Raw genomic sequence first — 24822 nt, forward strand, 5'->3', positions numbered from 1 at the left:
ATTTCATACAACTTGTCAGAACCTGGCTCATTTGTTACAGACAGGAAACTATTATCATTACACTGAAGGTAATCTATTATGTTTTATAGTGAGATAGTAAAGAAATGGGTCTGGTTTCCAATAACTGGATGCCAAAGGTAACTCATGAATACCTATAGCTGTGTTCATGCATAGATAAGCTTTTAGTTCCTGAACGGTAAGCTGTTTCCACTGTGCACTATTCTTCTGTTTGGCTTACAGATTCATTTGAAATCAGATCCTGGCCATTGTAGAAATAATTTTTAAACATGCACATATTCATTGTCTATCAAAGCAAAGTTTATAGTAGGTTTCGTTGAGTAGATGAAGGTAAATGTATCCCTTCGAACAGTCACAAACTGTAAAATGACCTATTTCACCATTTTGTTTGTAAACTTCAGTTTCATTCTCAACATTGTTTTCGTCTGTCGGTGGATAAGGAGATACATAATTGTTGACAATTTGTTCTACGAAACTGTCTGTCCTAATTTCTGATGTTACCTGGAGTAGACAAAAGCTCAGGAAACAACAGGACATAGTCATCATTGTCGTCATCATTATCATCATCATTGTCATCATCACTAGCTTAAACATCTGACTCTTCTGAGTTATCTCACAGTGGAAATAAAAGAAATTCAATATTACACCATCTCTCAGCATAAAAACTTAAATTACAGTTGTAAACCACATACTGTGCAATTGTTAGCACAAAAAGTTCCAGCAGAAGGCTGTAATTACCTGAGATAGTGGTCCTGCAATATTTTTGTATAGTGACAATGTAGCAACATGGAATAGTTGCTGGGATACTGGTCTTACTAATTGTGATTACACTTGATGAAATCTGTGTAAGTAAAACGTAACAGCCTTCACAGATAGGAACAATCATGCAAAACATGTCTGAAAACAGATCTCCTGCACCACATCTACATAATGTTATTAATTTTGTGACTAGATTGAGAATCTGTGGTCTAAGAACTAGTTGCAGATGATGTGTACCAACTCATTACCCGATATCACCCTGGACTATGAAACACAATCAAATTGTGAATAGCTATCTTCACTCCTTCCATTAAATGGCAGAAAAAAAACTAATATAAATATTTTGTAGATATGTTTATCATTGAATTCTCTGCAAAAGAAATGTGTTATATCTCAGAAAAAATTAAAATGCACTTACATACTTACACACCAATGACAGGAAACAATGAGTTGCTCAAAATAGATTATGCAAATGTTCTCATATTTGATTAACAGAATTCATTACAAAATCAGTTTATCATGCACATTAATTGTAGTGTGATAAATGTCCTCTATTTTTACTTTCTGTTATTTCTGCTACACTATGTTTGGTGTAATACAAATAATGAATTAATGATGTTAACCACTCAACATTTAGGTAGGCAGTGGAATGGAACATAAAACAAATTGTAGCATTGCAGGTAAGTTTTACAACTTGATTCCTTCTACATGTTGCGATGGTACGATGAACAATACTGACAGTGCAAGTTTTTGAGTAAGAATGTATTGATGGAGATATCCACCTAGCAAATTGCATCTATCATTACTGGTTCCTTTGCAATAGTTGTGCTTACTTGTTTGTCCCCAAATTATATATTATCCCAAAAAATATACAAAAGAAGCTCCATTTTCTGTTGAGTTTTATTTATCTTTATTGGTTGACAGGAGAGAGTTCCATTACCAACATCCTGAAACTATAGATGGCACTTGGCTCACAAGTACTGAGTTCTGTGTAGGGCAAGCAATTGGAATGCTTAGTTGGAATATTTTGCTCGAGGAGGTTCACTATAATGTTCTTTGCTTACAGCATTATGTTCCTGGACACAGTGGTATTGAAGGCAACCAGAAAGCAGATGCACTCGCAAGATTGGGAGCCCAGATGAGTGCAAACGATGCTGGTGATGCTACACTCTCTGAGAATTTGAAATCCAAAGAGAATTACAGTAGATATTACTGATGATTATCTTCTTACAGTTGCTTTATTCTGAAAGTAAGTTTTACAGCATGAATCTAAATTAAAGATTTGAATAATATCATTTCCTGTATTTGTGGAACAAATAAATCACTTTAAAATCTACAAATTGTGGAATATTGGACTATTCATTCCTCATGCATTCTAACTTCAGTAGTTCATTGCAGGGGTTCTCTCATACACATATAATTCAAAAACAAAAATGCATGGCTATAATAATACTTTGACATTTACTTATCAACAATAAAAAAAGCTAACGTAAGTACAGTCAGTCTCATTGTCTTACACATTATGACATATGCTGCTGCTTCTGAAAATAGTTCAACAACACTTGTTACATTTACATTCCTCCTACATTTCAAACCCCTCACATACTGTACAGTGTACTTTGCTGAACTTCAAGTACTGGTTACTTTCAGAATTAGTCTTCCCCTGTGTGGCATAGGTTATAGTACCACTGTGTCATCCTCAGCCTTGAATGCAGGTATGGAGGGGCATGTGGTCAGCACACTGCTCTCTCAACTGTTGTCAGTTTTTGTGACTGGTGTTGCTACTTCTCAATCAAGTAGCTCCCCAATTGGCCTCACAAGGACTGAGTGCACCCCTCTTGCCAACAGCACTATGCAGACCCTCTAACCAAGCCCAACACAGCACTTAACTTTAGTGATATGACAGGAACCAGTGTTACCACTGTAACAAGGCTATTGGCAACATATAAGGAACAGTCAAATGAAAACAAGAATTTGTTTATTATTTCAAAAGTAATAACCATAATTGTTAATACATGTATCTCACTATGAGACAAGGTGGTCAGTGCCTTCGTGGAAAAGTGTTTGCTGTTGCCTGCAGAACCAGTTGTGGATCTCTTCATCCAAAGAAAATCAACAGCCATGAACATCTTTCTTCAGGACTCCAAAAATATGGAAACCACATGAGGAGAGATTGGGACTGTATGGAGGCCATGTAATAGCTTCCCAGTGAAAATTCTGCAGCATACTTAAAACAACCTTGGCAACACGTGGTCTGTTCCCCATGTTGCCAAGTTTGTTGTGAGTACACTTTAGAAATTTTGCATTGCACTGTGACCTTTAATAATCTGTGGTTTCATAATGATACTTCAGAGAACAGTGAAATTAGTATGCTGTTAGTAAGTAAACCTACTTTATATTTTCATATACAAAGGTTGTGACAATCATAAAGAAAATACATGATAGTTCAAAGATGTAGAGATCAATGGGATAAACAATCACATCTAATAGTTGAACACAAATTCAAGCGTGTCGAACAGTTCAAAATTCTGGAATCAGTGATAGATTAACAAAATCAGAAACAGAGAGAAATAAAAGCAGGACTGCAAAATGCTAACCGAGCATATTATGCAATACAAAATTTCTTAGGGTCCAAACTGCTGACAAGGAAAACTAAAATAAAGTTATATAATACAATCATCAGACCAGTTCTAATCTATGGGGCAGAAATATGGAGCCTAACAAAAACAGAACACCACCATTTACAAGTGTCTGAGAATAAAGTTTATAGAAAAATCTTTGGTCCATAGTATGACAATGAATCACAATGCTGGAAGAGAAGACACAACACAGAAATACATGAGCTATCACAACAATGAATGACAGTAAACATAATAAATGCTAGAACACTGCAATCGGCTGGACATCTGATGAGGATGAAAGGAGACCAAATTGTGTTAAGAACATTCAGGGAGAAGCCATATGGAAAAAGGGAGAGACCCAGGAGTACTTGGCGCAATGAAATTGATTGCGTATGTGAAAGATTGGGAATAAATAACTGGCAAGAGGCATCACAAGACAGAATCTGGAGGAATCATGTGAAATCGGCACAGGAGCTTCAGGTCCCTTAGAAGCCTACTACTACTACTACTAAGGATGTGACATTCAGTACCTTCCTTCACAACAGAAAAATGATGAACTCAGAATACTACTGCAAGCTGTTAGACATCATGAAAATTGCTTATAACAACAAACTGTTGATTGGTGCAGGTTTAGTGATGGATGTTTCACAGTCAGGCGCATGGCGTTAGGCATGAGGCTCCGCTGTGTGCTGTGGCCACCACAGGAACAAGGTGTCAGACATGCAGTTCTGCTGTACCTGCAACTGGCCACATGGTTTCCTTCTCCATGACAATGTGTAGCTGCTTGTAGCAGCCATAATAACAATATCACGCTAAAAACAAAATATTTTCCATCAAAGGAACAAAATCGAGCAATAGGTTGGCCAGGAAAGGTTACTGGCCTACATAAAACAGATTTCTCTACAAAGGACACTAAACTAAACCTGCCAAATAAAACTTCCTGCCGAATAAAATTATATTAACAGAGTAAAAGCTAGGAATAAATATAAATGAATATTAAGTAAAATGAATAATATTAATCTTTTTCTCTATTGAGTTCAGTATCTCAGTCATTATGGAGAGATGGTAAATCAGTTCTTATAAGGATAATGCTCACAATTATGAGGATAATACTCTCAATATCCACAAAATTTAAAACATTTGCCTTAGAGTTGTTCTAAATAGCAAATACTTCAGGGAACTTTGCCCATCATTGATGAATATGCATTTTGTGATCCCTGAGCTAGGGGCCAGTTTGTGCCAGCATTCCTTTACTATCATGAACCTTGTCATGCCTTATAACACGTACACCACATAAAAAACTGTAGGCTGTTGTAGCTAACATCATCAAAATAATTTAGAATCTCCATTTACAGTGTTCTCATTACCTAACTTTTGATAGATAGAAACCAAACTCACATTATGTGACATTTATGTGTTTGCTAAGATATTCATTAATGAAGAAGTTGCCAGCCAATAAAACACTTCCAACTCATCTTGAAATGTACTGTCTTTGCAAGTACACATTTTATGGTTACTTGCAAGCTATCAAATATGTGTCATACTGAATAACACACACATATTTGGACGAAGTAAGAACCTATATCCCTTGTATACACTATTCATATTCTCTGTAAGAGTACTAGGGGATGGGGAACTCTTCTGAACAGCTTGTTGCAAGGCATCCCAGATATGCTCAATAATGTTCATGTCTGGGGAGTTTGGTGGCCAGTGGAAGTGTTTAAATTCAGAAGAGCATTCCTGGAGCCACTCTGTAGCAATTCTGGACATGTGGGGTGTCGCTTTGAGCTGCTGGAATTGCCCAAGTCCATCGGAATGCACAATGGACATGAATGGCTGCAGGATCAGACAGGATACTTACGTACGCATCACCTGTCAGTCGTATCTAGATGTATAAGGGGTCCTATATCACTCCAAACTGCACGCCTCACACCATTACAGAGCCTCCACCAGCTTGAACAATCCTCTGCTGACATGCAGGGTCCATGGATTCATGAGGTTGTCTCCATACTTGTACACATCCATCTGCTCAAAACAATTTGAAATGAAACTTGTCCGACCAGGCAACATGTTTCCAATCATCAACAGTCCAATGTCTGTGTTGATGGGCCCAAGTGGGATGTAAAGCTTTGTGTCATGCAGTCGTCAATGGTACATGAGTGGGCCTTCGGCTCCAAAAGCCCATATCAGTGATGTTCATTGAATGGTTCACTCGTTGACACTTGTTAATGGCCCAGCACTGAAATCTGCAGCAATTTGCGAAAGGGTTACACTTCTGTCATGTTGAACAGTTCTCGTCAGTCATTGTTGGTCCCGTTCTTGCAGGATTTTTTTCCAGCTGCAGCGATTTGATGTTTTACCGGATTCCTGATATTCACAATAGACTTGTGAAATGGTTGTACAGGAAAAGCCCCTCTTTTCGCTACCTCAGAGATGCTGTATCTCATGGCTTGTGCACTGACTGTAACACCATGTTCAAACTCAAATCTTTATAACCTGCCATTATAGCAGCAGTCACCTATCTAACAACTGTGTCCACTTGTTGTCTTGTATAGGTGCTGTCGACCGCAGAACCGTATTCTGCCTGTTTACATATCTCTGTATTTGAATGCGCCAGTTTCTTTGGCACTTGACTGCATAAGACAACTAGACTTTTCAAGTCATGGCACAAATCTGTAGGGATTTCTTATGAAGACTATTGGCAGTTAAACCAATTATATTCTTTTGAATGAAATCAGTTGTGATGTAATAAATATGTATAAATATAGCTGTGGTGGTTTCTTATTAATATTAATAGACATCAACTTTGGAGCTCAACATGATCAAGATTAAGTTAAACTGTTATCTATACAATCACAAAAGAACACAAAAGAACACTTTGCTTGACTTTCTAGGAACCGGTTAGGGGTCCACATTCTGACACAATGGTCTTTCAAATCATTATCAAACATGGCACAAGAAAGAAACAAATTGTCACTAAATGAAAAGTGAATTAAAAAAAAAAATTCTTATTGGCCACAGACACTATTTAATTAATTTGGATTCACGCTTTAAAGATTCTTTGGTTGCATGACAACTATCAATATTCATTGTAAACAAGCCTTAATTATTACAAATTTATATAACTGTTACAAATGTAGATAACTTTGATGAGTATTAATGTGGTCGTAAATACTAAGCTACCAGCAGGAGACAAACAGCTCTCATTTCATATGACTAAAGAAGAAACAGCTTCTTGCAATATAAGCAACTGATGTGTTGGTTTTTGTGTGTTAAATTTAACCCGTTTAAGCACACTGTAGTGACACTTTCTAACAACTGTTTTTCTTTCGTTAATGTATACCTTGAGTCACCCCACATCTCTGAAGATTCTTCTTGATGATGGGACCTACACACAGTGAACGGTCAGAAAGTCTTCAGTACATTACTATTTTTGATAAAATAAATTTTATTTCATGAAACATTACCAAGAGTCAGGTATTATACATATGATATTTAAAGTAAAACTAGAGTCATTGTGGTGAAAAATCTTCTGTCAAGTTTTGAGTTGTCCCATGCTTTCCAGTGCCAGAGAGGAACCTTCTTGCTCCTTTAACAGCCTCCTGAAACATTCAACATTTAACATCAGTTCAAATTGACACAAACTCACTACATACACATCACCACCACCTCCATCTCTACCTTTATGTCTTCTCTGCTAGTAATGCCAGCCCAAGAAATATAAAATTCCCATTGCAATAATATTTCACACACTGAGTCCATATTCTTTTCACTATCCTTCATACAATGCATTTTTTTAAAGAGGCCATGAGTTATTGAAGCACAAAATTCACTGGAATTGGTACAAAAATTTCAACTGTGATTTAAACACTGGTTGTCAGTATTATGGCCTCGATGTTCTGTTGGGGTGCTTAATCAAAGTAACCATTTACTTATTTATGAATACACTAGTGATTCTGTGTCAATGGCCTCGCCACAGTGGTAACCTCGGTTCCCATCAGATCACCAAAGTTAAGCAATGTTGGGCTGGGCTAGCACTTGGATGGGTGACCATCCGGTCTGCCGAGCGCTATTGGCAAGTGCGGTGCACTCAGCCCTTGTGAGGCACACTTAGGAGCCGCTTGACTGAGAGGTAGTGGCCCCACTCTCGTAAACTGACATACGGCTGGGAGAATGGTGTGCTGACTGCATGCCCCTCTGTATCCACATCCAGTGACACCTGTGGGCAGAGAATGACACGGCGGCCGGTCGGTACCGTTGGGCCTGCCAAGGTCTGTTTGGACGGAGTTTAGTTTAGTGATTCTGTGGTGCTGTTAGAGCCCAAAAACAAAGAAGTTACTGAAGGCACAACATTGTATTCATAGAGCACATGCAGCACCTTTACACAAATTCATAACTTGTTCTCTAGATTTTACTTCTTATAAGTTTTGTATTTTGGACACTTGTGTATAATGAACAGTTATCTGATTTTAGAAAAGTAAAAGCTAACAAACTGCATATTATAATTTTGATAGGAAAAACAGTGAAGTCACAAACCAGTTAAGGAATGATTTCAGGGTATTTCTACAGATGTGCATTTTAATTATTTTGATTTGTCATCTTCATTAGAGGATCAAAAATATATTTTACACAACACATTTCCCTTTTCACACAAGTTAAAGAAATAAAATCAAAGTATAGACCAGTTTTCTGTCAGTTTTCTGTTCTGTGTTCACCAAGGTAACACTACACATTATGAGCAGGTGAAGCTTTCCAACAATAAATTCTGTAAGGCGGCATATGTGGTGTGTAATATGGATGTTTAAAACTTTCCATGGCAATGTAGAGGATGCTGAGATGAGCAGTTTGATATTTGACACTTGTAGTCTATATGGCTTAAATTATTCCACAAAGGTTTACTAGCGATAAGCAACACAGACTCTCATACTAGGAGTGCCCCATGACAAGTTTTAATCATTCGGCTCGTCTACTGGACATGGTTTGTTAACAGACCTAACTTGACCAGGAACACTCAGTCATTATAATTACTCTTGTTTTACACACATTCAATTGAGCTTTTTCAAATCCAATGGCTACTGAAAGCAGTTTTTGCAAGCAAGAAGCTCATCTCTCGGTAAAGAAATGCTGTTTGTTTGGGAAAATGTAATGACAGTAACAAAGATTTCTTTCACGATATCCTTTACTGACAATAAATGAAAAACATCCATTATGTCCCAGTTTTAAGATTTATTCAAATATACATATTGCTCCAATTTGCCTTTCGCCTTAATTACACTTGACAAAATGCCCTCTTTGATTTGTATTACTACTGCACTGGCCAGATGTGCTGCAAACCAACTTTTTGGTACTCCTCAAAAAGAAAGACTTCTCCTGGTCTTTTGAATCTAGAGAAATGTACAACAACATGCCGTCCACTCAGATAGTACAGCTATTACTGCTAATTTTGTGTTATAATGGACAAACGTGCTGGTGCACAGCCATACCATATCCTTACACTCATCTGTGTTTCAAGTCACCTATGTTTCAAGAGGAAATTGTTTAGCTAATTTCACTAGTAATTTCTTCAAAATATAGAGTGGCGACAGGTGATAAGACTGAACACTTAAGTTCTGTAGTAATAGGTGAGTCTCTAAAATACCTGTTAACACTTTCATATTTCTTGTATTTCACATTTTTTTGTAATTTTCTTAGGGACTCTCAATAGCCCAGCTGAGATTTTTATTTAAGTTAAACATCTAGTTCTCAGTGAAAGTTGCACCGTCAGGTAAACAAGAGAAGTAAGTACATTTTAACAAAGTATGTTATATTATTCCCAGAATCCAGCCAGCACCACCTGTGAAACATCATCTATGGATGCAATCACCATATTTACTATGCTAGCAAAAACTATACAGTACCTTTCTTGCCCCATGGCTACACCATACACTGTACCCACTGTAAATATTGTTTAATGAGATCATAAATATACTTGTTCTGGGTGTCTCATCTCATGTTTTTCTATCTTTCAAGTTATAACATAATTGGTGATGATTGAGGGCATTTTCTATGTTCCTTATGTAGCTGTGGACCATGTGGAACAGGCTAACTCACTGGGTGTGTTGATGGAAGTTGTGCTACAGCAATTTCTGCAACACCAATTAAAGGGACGGATATGTCAGAAGCCTTGCTGCCTGTGTTGCTCTCCGGGCTGTTGGCTACAAATCCATCACCATTCTTGCATTACAATCAGATTGCAGAATAGTGGGAAGCATATGAGAAGTACCTCGAGCAGCACTTTGCTGCCGCCATGGTAAAATCGTTATTCTGGTCATGGATCTCCTGCCATATCATTGCATTCTGTATGGAATTTTATCCATGTTGCAAACAGTCTCACCACTTATACCACATATATGCAGCTGAACTCTAGAGACTCAGGAGGCCTTTTTTTGGTGACTTCATTAAATATCAAATAGTATGCAGAGGTGATGATTAGGGACGTGATCATTTGAGTGGCTTCAGATAAGGAGGTGCATCAGAAACTGCTACAATTTGAGGATCTTATGTTGGGGGACATTGTGGGCCCAATTCTTGGAAGTTTCCCAGGCTGTGGGCCATAAGTTAAAATTCTGGGATGAGGTGGGGGCCATCACAACAAACCCGGGAGAGGAATCCAACTTTGCTGAAACAGCAAATGCAGCAAAAGTAGATAGCAAACACTGCCGCACTCCAGCTCCATCTCGTAAACAATGAAAGAAGTCTTGGCTCCATGACCAATGCTGGCTTCCGTTGTGCCCAGACTTTCGAACACATGTCAGAGAACATGCCCCAACAGGTGGGCAAAGTGTGAGGCATGTTCGAAGGAAGGACATCTCATATCTGTATGCCGCACTCTGGACAAAAAACACTCACCCTGACAGGACCTAATGGACGGTAATTTGATTTCATTGGAGTCTCACACCACAGAGGCGTTACCTAAGAAATTGTTCATCTCACTCACTGTGTACAATTAACAAGATCAGCACTGGGGCATGCTCTCAAAAATGAACTATATAGATTGACAGCCTTGGACATCATTGAATCATTGTCTGTATGTCAGTGGGCAACATTTCTGGTTGTTGTCAAAATCTGTCTGGAAAACTATGCTTGTATGGAGACTTTATAAGGTTATGTTCAATTCACGGTCAGAGGTTGATATGTATCCCACTCCAAAACTAGATGAACTTTTCTTTGCACTTGCGAGAAGCTAGTAGTTTCTGGAGGTCGATCTCTCCAAAGCTTACTCTTAACTACCCCTGGATGAGGAATCACAGAAGATTCTGGTAGTCAACATGCTGCATGGATTATACAGGGTGTACATAAAGTCCGGGAACACTTTTAATTATTTATTGCACAAGAACCAAACATTGTACAGATATCATACATATGTCATTTTGAAGAGAAGCCCTGAAAGTATTTTTTTTTTCATGTATACTGCCACAACGTAGTTTGGTAATTTGCTGACAGTCAACTTTAGTCGCAAATATGGTGAGTGCAGGTGCCGTGCTACAGAAGGGGACAGCTAGTTCATGAAATGGCCTCCCCGATCACCAGATCTCACTCCATGTGACTTTTTTCTGTGGGGACACATTAAGGATCTGGTGTATGTACTGCCTCTACCACGTGATGTAGCAGAGCTCCAGGAGAGAATACAGGAAGCAACTGCCACAGTCGACGATGCCATGCTGGGATGGGTATGGCAAGAATTCGATTACCATATTGATGTCTGCCAGCTCACTCATGGTTCGCATATCAAATGTTTGTAAAAAAAATTTCAGAGTTTCTCTTCAAAATAAAATATGCATGACATCTGTACAATGTTTAGTTCTTGTGCAATAAATAATTGAAATTGTTCCCAGAATTCATGTACACCCTGTATTGTTTCAAATGATTAGTTTTTGGGGTGCACCAGCAATATTCCAAAGGTTCACGTCAACTTTTGTGGGCCCCTTCCTGGATACCACCTGGCTGATTTTCCTCGATGCATACTCCAACTTTCAGTATGTGGTCAATTGTCAGCCAAGGAGTGCAAAGGCTGCAGCTGCAGCACTCAACAGAATGTTTGATATTGAAGGACTTCCTCTCATGTTGGTGTGTGACAGTGGACCACAATTTTGCTCCCAGGTTTCCAGTGAGTTCTGCCACAGAAATGGCATTCAACACCTGCTGTCTCCACCTTTCCACCTCCAATCAAATGGTGAGACCGAAAGACTCACTTTTAAAACACAGATGAAGAAATATGTGGCTGATGCTTCTATGGATGAGGTGCTAACATTTTTTGTATTGCTGCAGGTCAACACCAATAGGGAAGAAGAGTGTAGTGAGAATCCTCCATGACCATCAGCCCCACACATTCCTCCGTCTCCAGCTGCCAACACTTGTGGGGCCATCCGCAGCACTGTCTCCATGCTTCTGGCCAGGCACCCTTGTGTGGCTGTAAAGCTTTGGACACCAGGTCACATGGATTCTGGCAGGTGTGCAACAGAAGCAGTGAGGACACCGCATGTTCACTCTGGCCATGTGGGACCGGACAGTGATGACATGCCATCAAAATCAGCTCCAAATGCGTGGAGGACCCAGCTGCTGCCACGTCTGGCAGACATACATTGTGGTGATGCTGCCTTTCATTTCTCTTCCACTGGGCCTTCTGCTATGTCCCCTCCTGATCCGAAGCTGTACCTGCCCTCTGGTTCACAGCCCTGTTCGCCAGTCCTGTCCTTGCCCTCATCTCCCTCTGTTTATAGGTTTCCCGGTCTAGGACTGGATGTCAGGAGAAGATCAAGCTGGGGTATTGGCCTGGGCCCCACCACTGGAGCTCCCTTCCATGCCAAAACCCGACGTGGACTTGAGTCGGTGGACTCTGCTACCAATGTCGGAGCCACCATGACTGCATTGTCTGGTGGGGACTTTCCAGATGTGTGCTTCTGGAGCTGGCAAAACTAGAGGGGCTATCTGCTGTTTCTGACAACATCGGCCTGGTTTGGAGCACTGCCCAACATCATCGGGTGGGGGTTGACTTACGAAGACACACGACTGGCACATACGATATGCCTGTCACACCGTGTCCACTATTGCAAAGCATGGCTGCCAGGGGGAGACACTGCCGCCAAGCGACCGCACATGATGGCTGTGCAGGCACCTCCCAGCATCACCTACAACATGCCATCTATATATGCCATCAACACCTGGTGATCACTCTGTCTGATTTCAACCATTGTGCTATTTATTACACTAGCTAAAACTGTACTGTACCTATCTTGCCTCACGGTTACACCATGTATTGTATCCAATGTGAACTATTGTCCTGTTAGATCATTAACTATACTTGTTCAGTAGCTATTGGTTGGGTTTTTTAAATGTTTGAGCTACACTGCCTATGTTATTGTATATGTAGTTCATATACTTTTGTACAGAGACAGTCATTGTAGTTGTGCTTGTTCCTCATTGTCTATACTGTTGTATGGCATCTTGTATTTTTTACATAAACCTATCCCATATTTGACACAAATTAGACATTCAATGTAAAAGAAATTGTTTTCGATTACTAACTGCAATAATGTCTATGGTCAATTGTGGAAAAGGAAATATGGTTTGGGTCTCATGCTGTGAAAGTTAAATGTTGATCAATTAATTTTGATTTCTGACTTATGGTTCTTTGTCTCTAGCAAGTGTTTCAACACATGAGGACATGTTCAGTAAGGTTGATTAAGAGCCTGCAATGCCACTGCTAGGGATTAGGAGATGCATCATACTGTCACCACAGTGCTGGAACTCTACTGGATGAGCAGTGTATATAAGGCCCACTGCTCGTGGCCACTAGCTGTCAGAGGTGCCTACCTTACATCAGCACAGCTGTTGTGGCAGCCACAGACTTTTGGTGAGGCAAGCACGATGGCCTTGCATATATATGCATTGCCATGAGCCCAGCACGCATCTGTGAGTTTGAAGTAGCAGCTGCTGCCTGGTTGACTAAACACACCACTGATATAGTCATCAACTTCTATATGGAAGACTTGCAGAATAAAGACCATTATTACTGACTGAGCTCTCCTGATTTTCTGCTTGTTTGGTCCTGGTATCATATAACCTATAATTCCCGCACATGCCATCCTTGGGCAGAACTGACCAAACTAGCAACAAGGGTCTGTGCGCCCCCAACAGCGCCTCATCACATAAAGAAGTGTTTCTTTTTATCTGCTCTAAACACACTAAAACACCCTGTTCCTTCTCAGAAATATGAGAAACTTTGTTTCAAAAAGTGAATTTAACTTCTATAATCACTCCTGGCCTCTATTTTTTCCTTTATTGTTGCCTCTTCATAGTTGTCTTCAGCTGTCCTAAATGCAAGATCTCATTTGTAGCATTCATTAGTATATTCTTCAGTATTATGACACAAGTTAAATCATTGACTTGTTTCTGAAGGTATGCCAGAACATATTTTATTGAAGGCAAGTAAAAACTTTCTCAAAAGCCAGTTTGTTCCTTCACTTGATTAGAATTGAATATTTTCTTTGCAGCTCGTGATAATTTTAGTATCTTGCACATTAAGAAGAGGTCAATAGCTTTTTAGGACTTGGGTTTTTCTCATTCTTGTCACGTAGCAGAACTGGAGCATTCCTGTTTAGGGAATGATCTTTTTCTGTGGACATTTTGAAAATAACTCTACTTCGTTTGCACTATTTTGTCACTAGCTTTGACTGTTTACACCAAAATGTCATCATCTCCAAACACCTTTCCTTTCTTCACACCTTGAGCAGCATATCTCTCTCTCTCTCTCTCTCTCTTATTGTTTAGCCCATTGTACTGCACCCATTGTTTTCATAATTTTTTTTTTAAACTTTGTGGCCTGATGCCTTTCTTGTCACCACAGTCGGCACTTAACTAAAGGGAGGAAAGTCATGTGGTCCCTTGGTCTGTAAACCTGTAAACTTTGTTCTTTGTGTAACTGTATTTTCACAGTTTGTGTTGCTTGTGCAAAGAAGCATGGGAAATCACCTAAAACCACACTCGGACTGGCCAGTGTACCAAATCAACAGTTGTTAATCTGCTTCATGGATTTGACCCAAATTTGTCTCTACTCCTTGTCATGAAAGCTAGTCTACTGCATGTTAAGCTACATGAGCTGGTCTACACAGGTATATCTCGCTATTAATTATCAGTGTTCTTGTAGAAATAGTAAACAGCCAATCAGTTATGAATTGGAAGCTTCACTAAAACCCCTTTACTATGGTTTTAATGTTTATAAAAAAGTCTTCTTCAGAAGGAAATACAGACAACCTAAGCAAGTTAACAGTAAAAACATGTCTCGCAACTTGTTACAAATAGAAAAACTTATTCAGACTTATTGGATTACATATTGTGGCAGAGCTACTTTAAAACATAGCTGAAAGATATCTGTCAAATATAAAATTTCATCTCTATAATAAATTAAAATATGCACAACATGGTTATTGTCATAGGGTACTCCCTCACCAATAAGCACCTAGTGCACTAGTGTCACGTACACAGCGTTTGCACTAAGGAAAGCTTCTTGCAAGAGAGGGTACTAGTAGTTTACGCAAAGAGGGTTGCGATAATGTATGAAACTTCATCATGCTAAATGTGCTTCAAAGGTTAAAATTAAAATTATGACATTAGAAACCAGATCATATTTAGCTGTATACATATTTAAAATTGATAAAATGGCAACAAATAATAAGTTACCATATAAAAGAAGACATTGTGGTAAAAAAAAATTACATAAAACTCTGAATAGAGCAAATAGAAACAACAGCAAAAGGAAACAGAGTGGGGAAAGGGAAGCGGGAGAGGGGAGGGGAAGAGGGTGAAATTTCTATTTTTGAGTTAGTTATACCAGTTCATTTAAAACAGATCCATCTTTTCGTGAGTAAAATGTTTAAAAATTTCTAAATCTTCTATAAGGTCAAGGTTGTAATCTTTACTTCCTTTGTGCAAAAGTTCTATGTCTTCTAGTCCCCTTGGTGTATGTTGGAGACTAGTAGACTTAGAACTTCAGCCTTTCGTTAAAGTATTTCTATTAATTTTAAATATGTACACAGCTAAATCTGGTTTTTAATGTCATAATTTTAATTTTAACCTTTGAAGCAAGTTTTAGCATGTAAAGTTTCATTCACTATCACACACCCTCCCTGCGTATACTACTAGTGCCCTCTCTTGCCAGAAACTTTCCTTAGCACAAATGTTGCCTATGTGATGCTAGTGCACTAGCTGTTCATTGGTGAAGAAATATCATATGACAACAACCAAGTTGTGCACATTTTAATTTATTATGGAAATGAAATTTTACATCTGACTGACACTTTCTGGTTATAATTTAACGTACCTCTGCGACGACATGTAATCCAAAAAGTCTGAATAAGTTTTTGTATTCATAATGAGACATGATGATAAACGTTGAAATCTTGGTAGAGGTTTAATAAGCCTTTCAGTTCACAACTGATCATTTGTTTACTATTTCTACAAGAAGATTTCATTGTAGGGGTTGCTGCTCTAGCCATGTACAAAATTTTAAAATTGTCTGTGATTTGGATTAATTCCTTGAATTAAACAAAAATAACTGATGAAATGTGATTTCTACTGTGGACATGTTTCTATTTTTTTTTTCTTTTCATACTCTTATTGTTTTCAACTGTTTGTCATAAGAAATTTTCTCACATCATCTCAACACTATTTCCAAATAATTTTGTTTAATTCAGCATATTCAATCACTTCCTATTATTGTCTGTGTGAAATATCTTCTATTAAATAGATTCCTTGTTCCACTTGAGATTTTGTTAAATCTTGCTTTCTTCATATTTGCAACATTGTTTTGCTATTTGCACAAATACATGTGTTAAATAATGTCTGCAGAATCTTCATTTTCAAAAATGGTAGACCTGCTGCTTCATTTGATTTTGCGTATTTTCCAATTCTTAAATAAAATGTCATTATCTACATTTCTGATTTTCTGTTTAATAACTTTTCTTTCATCTACATTTTACTACACTATGGTCACTTGAAATTATAAAGTCTTTTATAACTGTTTCGCCTCGTACAGTTACTTTGCTGTTTGAAAACTATAGTACTTTCAATTTTATTTACAGTAGATACTTGACAAACTCATTTCCTGTTTGCTTTTCTTTTTTTCTAAAGAAATGAGTACGGACAAACAAGTAAATCTTCCTGACAAATTCTACTAATGTATAACTCTGTCATTTATGCTATCATACTCTAAGTTTCCCAATGAAGATTTATTCTTCAGTTAGCTTCCTGCTTTTTAAAAAAATCATCATCATGCAGTGGGATTTGGTGTCATTAGTTAGTGTTCGCAAATTCTCTTAGGGGCCTTTCACCTCATCATTGATATGTATAGAACTGATCAACTTCCATGAAATATCTTTTGTTTAATTTTAAAACAAATGCTGCTTCTCTGTCCAATATTCTGTCAATAATTGTGATATTATTTTTAATTTTCTTGTTTACAACAAAGCATATGCCTGAATTCCCTTCTCACTCTATTCCTCTGTAAAAAAACAAAGGACCTGATTTTAATTCTATTTGGTCTTGATTGTACTTATTATGATGATTCTATTGTATCCTACATGATCATATTTAACTTTTCTTCCAACTCCACTAATCTTTCTTTGGTTCCTAATTTATTGCCAACATATAAAAACTAGTGGAAAGAGTTTGGTTTCTACAGTTCAAGTTATTGTCTATTTAACAAAATTTTGTATAACAAGATACACATACATAATTATCTGAGCATGCCCTATGATCTGAAACTATTGATTGCTTGACTTTGCTCAGTCCACTACCCTCAGTATTCTTACATCCAGACCATTTGTTCGTTCATAAAGAAAGGAGTAAATGTATGTAGTCATATAGTTGACATCTTGAGCAGTGGATGGGCACATAAATCAGACTGAAAATGTTGTTAAGTTTTTGAATTACCTACTGTGCTAACTAAAGAATGCACAAACACATGCATCATTATATTATTGCACCGGTCAACTATATTGTACCAGCAGGTGTAGCCATGCAGGTGTATACATGTGGACCAAATATTTATAAATTAGTATTTGTTTGTTTGTTTATTTATTTTCCATGCATTCCTATAGCATTCATCTGATGGAAATGAAACTCTGGTGAGTTGTTGTGCACACACCCATAAAGGTTTCTGTGGAGGTAATAACCACCTACCACCGATCGGGAAGGGGTAAAAGGGGGTATACATATAAGCTTAGCTCAGGAACATTGGTGCAATTCCAATCAAATTTTGTATATACATGACTCATTATTTATACAATTATTCATTTAAGAATATCATGGAGGTAATATACCCCACCATCCCTAGGGATGGCAGAAGGGGTGAAACAATGTGATGTAAAAATATTTGATAACAACCAATATTAGTATCAAATCCATATTTTTTGGGTTCACTAGACTCATTGGTGACAGCCATGATGACATTTCGTCCACAGAGTTGGGGGGCAGGATGGGGTCCAGAGACAATGCCATATTAGCATATCTCTGTAAAGCCTGAATGGTTTTTCTATCTAAATTGGCACACACATCATTTGCTACCTGGAAATATTGTGAAGTAAGACCCCTATGTTGAGCATTTGATGTGAAACGGTGTGATATAAAAGCATAACTCAGGAAGGCCTGCAACAATTACCACCAAATTTGGTCCCACATGACTCATCATTTGTATATCCGCTAGGATTGGGGATGGAAATAGAATGAGTGACACACAGAAACATCAAAAAATGACTTGTTGGTATTAGTTGACTTGGAATAGTTTGAAAGTATGAAGTGCAATCAGTCTCTTCTTTTGTGCTGTTGGAAGCATCAAACGCAAGATGAGAATGAGCACTACAATGAGCCAATAATTTGCCAGCATGTTTTGGGGTCATGTATCATGAGACATGGCTCAATACCACAGACTTGCATGACAGCACAGAATCATACAGTTGCCAGTGATAGTACTTTTTCTCGAAATGACAGTCAGGTGTTGGCAGATTTATAAGTTTGCTTAGAATTCAGATGAAAATGCAGGATGAAATTCAACAGAGATCTGGATTAATTTTGTCTATAAATATGTGTGAAATGTGTTAAATGTATGAGAAATATATGTGATGTATGCGCACACAGGAAAAGCTGTGGGCAAAACAATAGTGTCTATTGCAGGAGCATCCAAGGAAAGGTCCCAGAATTATTATTGCTTACTGAAAGTTAAAATGCACAGGTAGTACTGGGAACAGAAAGTTGGTTGAAACCAGACGTCAATGACAACAAAATCCTAAGTTCAGATTGGAATATTTATCATAAGGATAGGCTGGTCGCCACTGGTGGTGGCATGTTTATTGCAGTAAAAAATTCGATAAAATCTAGCGAGGTTATCACGGATTCTGAATGTGAATTAATCTGGGTGAAATTGAGTATCAAAGAACGGTCAAAAATGGTGATCAGGTGCTTCTATAGACCACCTGGGTCAGGATCTGCAGTTGTAGAGTGCTTCAGACATAACTTGCAGAATATCAATAGTGATTTTCCTGATCATGCTGTTGTAATAGGGGGTGACCTCAACTTACCAGGTAAAGACTGGGAGTCTTATGCCATCAAAACTGGTGCCCGAGACAGGGATTTGTGAGGCATTGTTCTGGATGTCTTGTCCGAAAATGACCTTGAGCAGATAGTTAGAAAACCAACTCAAAAAAATAATGTCTTACACCTCCTGGCAACAAACAGACCTGAATTTATTGAATCAGTTCACGTAGAGGCTGTGACAGCATCTATGACGGCAGGGCCTATAAGGAATGTTAAGAAAGATAGGAAGATCTATTTGCTCAGCAAGGGTGACAGGATACAAATTTCAGCATCAAATATTCAGTGAAGAGGACAAAGATGTGGAGAACAAATGGAAAAAATTCAAAGGCATCATTCAATATGCCCTAGACAAGTATGTTCTGAGTAAGGTTTTAAGGTATGGGGAGGATCCACCATGGTTTAATTGCCATGTTAAAAAAGCACTATGTAAACAAAGAGCACTTCATCTCAGATCCAAGAGAAGTAAAAACCTAGCTAATAAACAAAAGCTGAAGAAAGTGAAAATGAGGGTAAGGAGAGCTATGAGAAAAGCATTCAATGATTTTGAAAGGAAGTTGTTGTCAACCGACCTGAGTAAAAACCCTAAGAGATTTTGGTTGTATATAAAATCAGGAAGTGGGTCAAAATCATCTATTCGTTCTCTCAGTGACCACACATCCTTTCAATCGTTGTGCTAACGTCGAAATGGCAGATATTGAGATAACCGATTGCAGAATTGAAAAGCAGTTAAAATTGCTTAGTAGTGGAAAAGTGTCAGGAACAGATGAGATACCTATAAGACTCTTTAAAGATTATGCAAAAGAACTTGCTCCTTTTCTAGCAGTAGTTTATCACAGATCGCTTCAGCAACGAAAGGTACCTAATGACTGGAAAAAAGTGCAGGTCATTCTCATTTTTAAGAAAGGCCGTAAGACAGATCCACACAATTATAAACCTATATTGTTGGCATCAATCTGTTGTAGAATTATGGAACATGTTTTATGCTCAAGAATTATCATGTTTTTGGAAAATGATCATCTCTATAAAAATCAACATGGATTCTGCAAACATAGATCCTGCGAAACTCAGCTCGCTCTGTTTCTCCATGAGATCCACAGCGCAATGGACAATGGCGCTCACGTAGATGCCATGTTCCTTGAATTCAGTAAGGCATTTGACACTGCCGATTAATGAAAAAATATGGGCTCATGAAGTATTGGAGAAGACTTGCAATTGGATTCAAGACTTTCTTGCAGATGGAAATCAACACGTCACTCTTAACAGAACAAATTCGACAGATGTAAAGGTAATATTCAAAGTATCACAGGGAAGTGTGATAGGACTGTTGCTGTTCACAATATGTATATAAATGATCTAGTAGAAAGCATCGGATGCTCTTTAAGGCTATTCACAGATGATGCAGTTGTCTGTACCAGAGTAGTAATGTCAGAAGATAACAAGAATTTGCAGAACAACCTGCAGAGAATCGATGATTGGTGCAGGCTCTGGCAGTTGACCCTGAACGAAAATAAATGTAGTGTATTGCGCATGTATAGGAAAAGAAATCTACTACTGTACAACTACACTATTGATGACAAACAGCTGGAGAAAGCACCTGCGGTAAAATATCTAGGGGTAACTATCCAGAGCATCCTTAAGTGGAATGACCATATAAAACAGACAGTGGGAAAACCAGACACCACACTCAGATTCATTAGAAGAATCTTAAGGAAATGTCCATGAAAGAAGTGGCTTATAAGTTGCTTGTTTGCCTGATTCTTGATTATTATTCATCTATCTGGGATCCCTATCATGTACGACTGATAGAGGAGATAGAGAAGATCCAATGAAGAGCGGCACATTTCATCATGGGATCGTTCAGCTGGTGAGAGAGCATTACGGAGACGCTAAACAAACTCCACTGCAAGACGTTACATGAGAGGCATTGTGCATCATGGAGAGAGTTACTATTGAAGTTTTGGGACAGCACTTTTCAGTAGGAGTCGGGCAACATATTACTTCCCGCCACGTACATCGCACATATTGAACATGAGGAGAAAATTCGAAAAATTAGAGCCAATACAGAGGCTTACCAACAATCATACTTCCCACGCATTATTTGCGAGTGGAACAGGGTTGGAGGGATCAGATAGTGGTATCAAAAGTACCCTCTGCCACACACCATTAGGTGGCTTTTGGAGTATGATGTAGATGTAGATGTATTGTAATGTTATGAGTATTGCTAGAATTGCCAGACAGTACTTACCTTCAGGAGGTGAGACATTTGTACACATATAAAAATACACTATAATATCCTAGCATTCAGAGTGATTAGTTTCTTCCCCAGGGGAGAAGAGAGCAGTAGATTAGAAAAGGTTGAGAAGGAAAGGGAGGTCATTAGATTCCAGAATGAGAGGGCCCCAAGGCCTTAGCAACATTTTTATTATTATTTACTGCTCACCCAAATATATTGCGAGTTGTTACCTTTACTCCTTCCATTATTTATAGTCTACCAAGACCCTTCCAGTACCACAGTCATTCCTCCTTTCATTCCTTTATTCATTCATTCAGTCAGTCAGTCAATCATACAAAGTGTGTTCAAAAAAATTCTGGAACTTCATCCACAAAATTTTTCTATAGATATCTTTTACTTATTATGCATGGTCTCTTTCGAAATACTCTCCTCCACAAATGGTACACCACTCCCAATGCCTATTCCACTTCCCGAAGCAGTTTTGGTATGCCTCTTGCTGGATCGCATGAAATGCAGACTGCAAATTTTCTTTTATCTTGTCTATTGTTGCAAATCTTCATCATTTCAATGGGGTTTCCAACTTTGGAAATAAGAAAAGTCTGCAAGGGCCAGATCTGTAGGGTACAGAGGATGAGGCAGCACAGTGATTTCATTTTTTATGCAATAGTCATGCACCAACAGGGATGAATGTGAGGGGGTATTATCGTGATGCAACAGCCATGAGTTGTCTCACCACATTTCAGACAGTTTCCTTGTTACATTTTCTCGCAGGTGTCACAACGTATCCTGGTAGTACCGCTGATTAACAGTTTGTTCCAGTGGTACAAATTCATTATGAAATAATCCTTCACATCGAGTCAAACAAAACTATCAGCATGGCCTTACTTATTAAACACAGATGTGTGCAGGGATGCCAGCCACATTTCACCCTAACACACCAATGGCATGAAATTATGAATGTTCTGGAATTTTTTGAATAGACCTCATATTTATTCATTCACCATGTTGATCCCATCCACAAGGTGGATGATGAGAGAAGGGTCAAGGTATGCATTAAGAAAAGGCAAGGACATCATAAAAACTTACTCTGTACACAGTAAACAATCACGGTAGTGCTTAATGCTACTCATGCATATGCCAGGTAAATTTGGCTAAGTAAACTAGAAAGAGAGCTGCTTTTTTAAAAAAATAAATAAATAAATAAATAAATAAATAAAAACCCTGCTGCTTCCTCATTTATATTACAAACTTAACTAGGAAACCCACATCCTAGGAACTCTCACATGGCAACAGGGCCTCTGACAATCCTACATGTAGAACGCTAGTCTACCAGGACCTAAAGAGTTTCGGAAGACATGTGCATAGTGTTAAACCTTGGTAAACCTATGTTCACAACAGTCTTAGCCCAGACCTGAGTGCTTCTAAATCTTACAACCGGGGTTCAACACAATCAGTTCACACACTGATCATGCGTCAGGAGTGACCTCATGTTAGTACTGCCATTTAGCAGTCAGTCAGTCTGTCTTAGTCACTCATAACTGTGTAGTCCAGAAAATTGTTACATCAAAATTGATTGTTGGGGCTATTAATAGCCTAAACATCTTGACTGGACTTTGAAATCTACCTTGGTTAGTTCACTTAATCCTCATTGAGATGTAATTAAACGCTCTCTCTCCAGCTATTATTACTCACTTTTTTCAGTTCTAAGTTTTTTAATGAAGATGTTACACATATAGTATACTTTTATTACTATTGCCAAACTGTTTTTTTTAGCTCGTTGCATCTGGCTCAAAATAGCTGCTTCAACTTTTTGTCCAATGCTAGTAATTAACCAAAGACACTGTATAAATGTAATCAATAATGAAACAACATTTGTTAGTGGCACCAAGTATCAGTAATAACAAACCAATCAAGGGCAGTTAAGAGTTCAATGTCTTGTCAATAACGGAATCATTAGAGAGAGAGAGAGAGAGAGAGAGAGAGAGAGAGAGAGAGAGCACAAGCCCAAGTTGGATAAGGTGGTGAATGGAAGTTAGTTTTGCCTTCTTCCAAGGAAGCATCTGGTTATTTGTATCACATTATTTAGGGAAATTATGGAAAATTAAAATGGCTCAATGGGGGTATAAAAACTGTCTGTCTTACTACTGTGTTTCCTTGTATAGGGCGAAAAAGTAAAAAATATTAATTAAAATCAGATTTCCATAAAACAAGTCTACATGTGGCAACTTCATTTAATAAGCAAATTACTTACAGCTATGACTTCATCAGATGCACTATTCTTTTCATACTCCATTCCTTCCTCAAAGGTTTTTGCATTGAAGGCACTGTTATAAACTGAATCCCTGTCTGCTAACATACATGCTTGTGGGAACTTCACTAAAGACGAAGCAAGCTGGACTGCTTGACCCAGGGCTGGAAGTAAACACTAATTATGTAGCATCTAATTATACAAAAAGGCTACCAAAATTGCAATTGAAAGAGCACATGCACAGAACACAAATAACTCTTTAATTTTGTGCATATTCTCACTAATAATATTCTGGTATAAAACCAGAACAAAAATATTTAAAAATTGAAGAATCTTTGGACCAGATTACAATAAAACATGGAGGAAAGAAAAATGATGTGTGTAAATGGTTTATGACAATATAAAGCATCTCCTTTTGCCATACTTTGTTTAGTCATCTCTTTAATTATTGCAATTAAACTGAAAATAAGTAAAGTAGCACATAACAGACATAAAAATATGTAAATTAATATGATCTACATCTTCATCTACATTTATACTCCACAAGCCACCCAACGGTGTGTGGCAGAGGGCACTTTACATGCCACTGTCATTACCTCCCTTTCCTGTTCCAGTCGCATATGGTTCGCGGGAAGAACGACTGCCAGAAAGCCTCCGTGTGAGCTTGAATCTCTCTAATTTTACATTCATGATCTCCTTGGGAGGTATAAGTAGGGGGAAGCAATATATTTGATACCTCATCCAGAAAAGCACCCTCTCAAAACCTGGACAACAAGCTACACCGTGATGCAGAGCGCCTCTCTTGCAGAGTCTGCCACTTGAGTTTGCTAAACATCTCCGTAATGCTATCACACCTACCAAATAACCCTGTGATGAAATGTGCCACTCTTCTTTGGATCTTCTCTATCTCCTCTGTCAACCCGACCTGGTACGGATCCCATACTGATGAGCAATATTCAAGTATAGGTCGAACGAGTGTTTTGTAAGCTACCTTCTTTGTTGATGGACTACATTTTCTAAGGATTCTCCCAATGAATCTCAACCTGGTACCTGCCTTACCAACAATTAATTTTATATGATAATTCCACTTCAAATCGTTCCACATGCATACTTCCAGATATTTTACAGAAGTAACTGCTACCAGTGTTTGTTCTGCTATCATATAATCATACAATAAAGGATCCTTCTTTCTATTTATTCGCAATACATTACATTTGTCTTTGTTAAGAGTCAGTTGCCACTCCCTGCACCAAGTGCCTATCTGCTGCAGATCTTCCTGCATTTCGCTGCAATTTTCTAATGCTGCAACTTCTCTG

The 24822-nt window shown here is 38.2% G+C and overlaps 2 protein-coding genes across 2 annotated transcripts in view; one reads left to right on the forward strand and one right to left on the reverse strand.

Annotated features, from left to right (window-relative positions):
- LOC126188287 (ribonuclease H1-like) overlaps nucleotides 1-2081 on the forward strand; it is a 36964-nt gene extending 34883 nt beyond the window's left edge. The window contains exon 3 of the mRNA XM_049929871.1: nucleotides 1844-2081. Within this exon, the coding sequence (XP_049785828.1) occupies nucleotides 1844-1993 (150 nt within the window). The 3' untranslated portion in view covers nucleotides 1994-2081. The remainder of the gene's footprint in view (nucleotides 1-1843) is intronic.
- Nucleotides 2082-6869: 4788 nt separating this feature from the next.
- LOC126188242 (probable enoyl-CoA hydratase echA8) overlaps nucleotides 6870-24822 on the reverse strand; it is an 83766-nt gene continuing 65813 nt past the window's right edge. The window contains exons 5-6 of the mRNA XM_049929801.1: nucleotides 23510-23670; nucleotides 6870-7000 (exon numbers count right to left, since the gene is read on the reverse strand). Of these exons, the coding sequence (XP_049785758.1) occupies nucleotides 6911-7000; nucleotides 23510-23670 (251 nt within the window). The 3' untranslated portion in view covers nucleotides 6870-6910. The remainder of the gene's footprint in view (nucleotides 7001-23509; nucleotides 23671-24822) is intronic.

This window comes from Schistocerca cancellata, chromosome 5 (genome assembly GCF_023864275.1).
Source record: "Schistocerca cancellata isolate TAMUIC-IGC-003103 chromosome 5, iqSchCanc2.1, whole genome shotgun sequence".
NCBI lineage: Eukaryota > Metazoa > Arthropoda > Insecta > Orthoptera > Acrididae > Schistocerca > Schistocerca cancellata.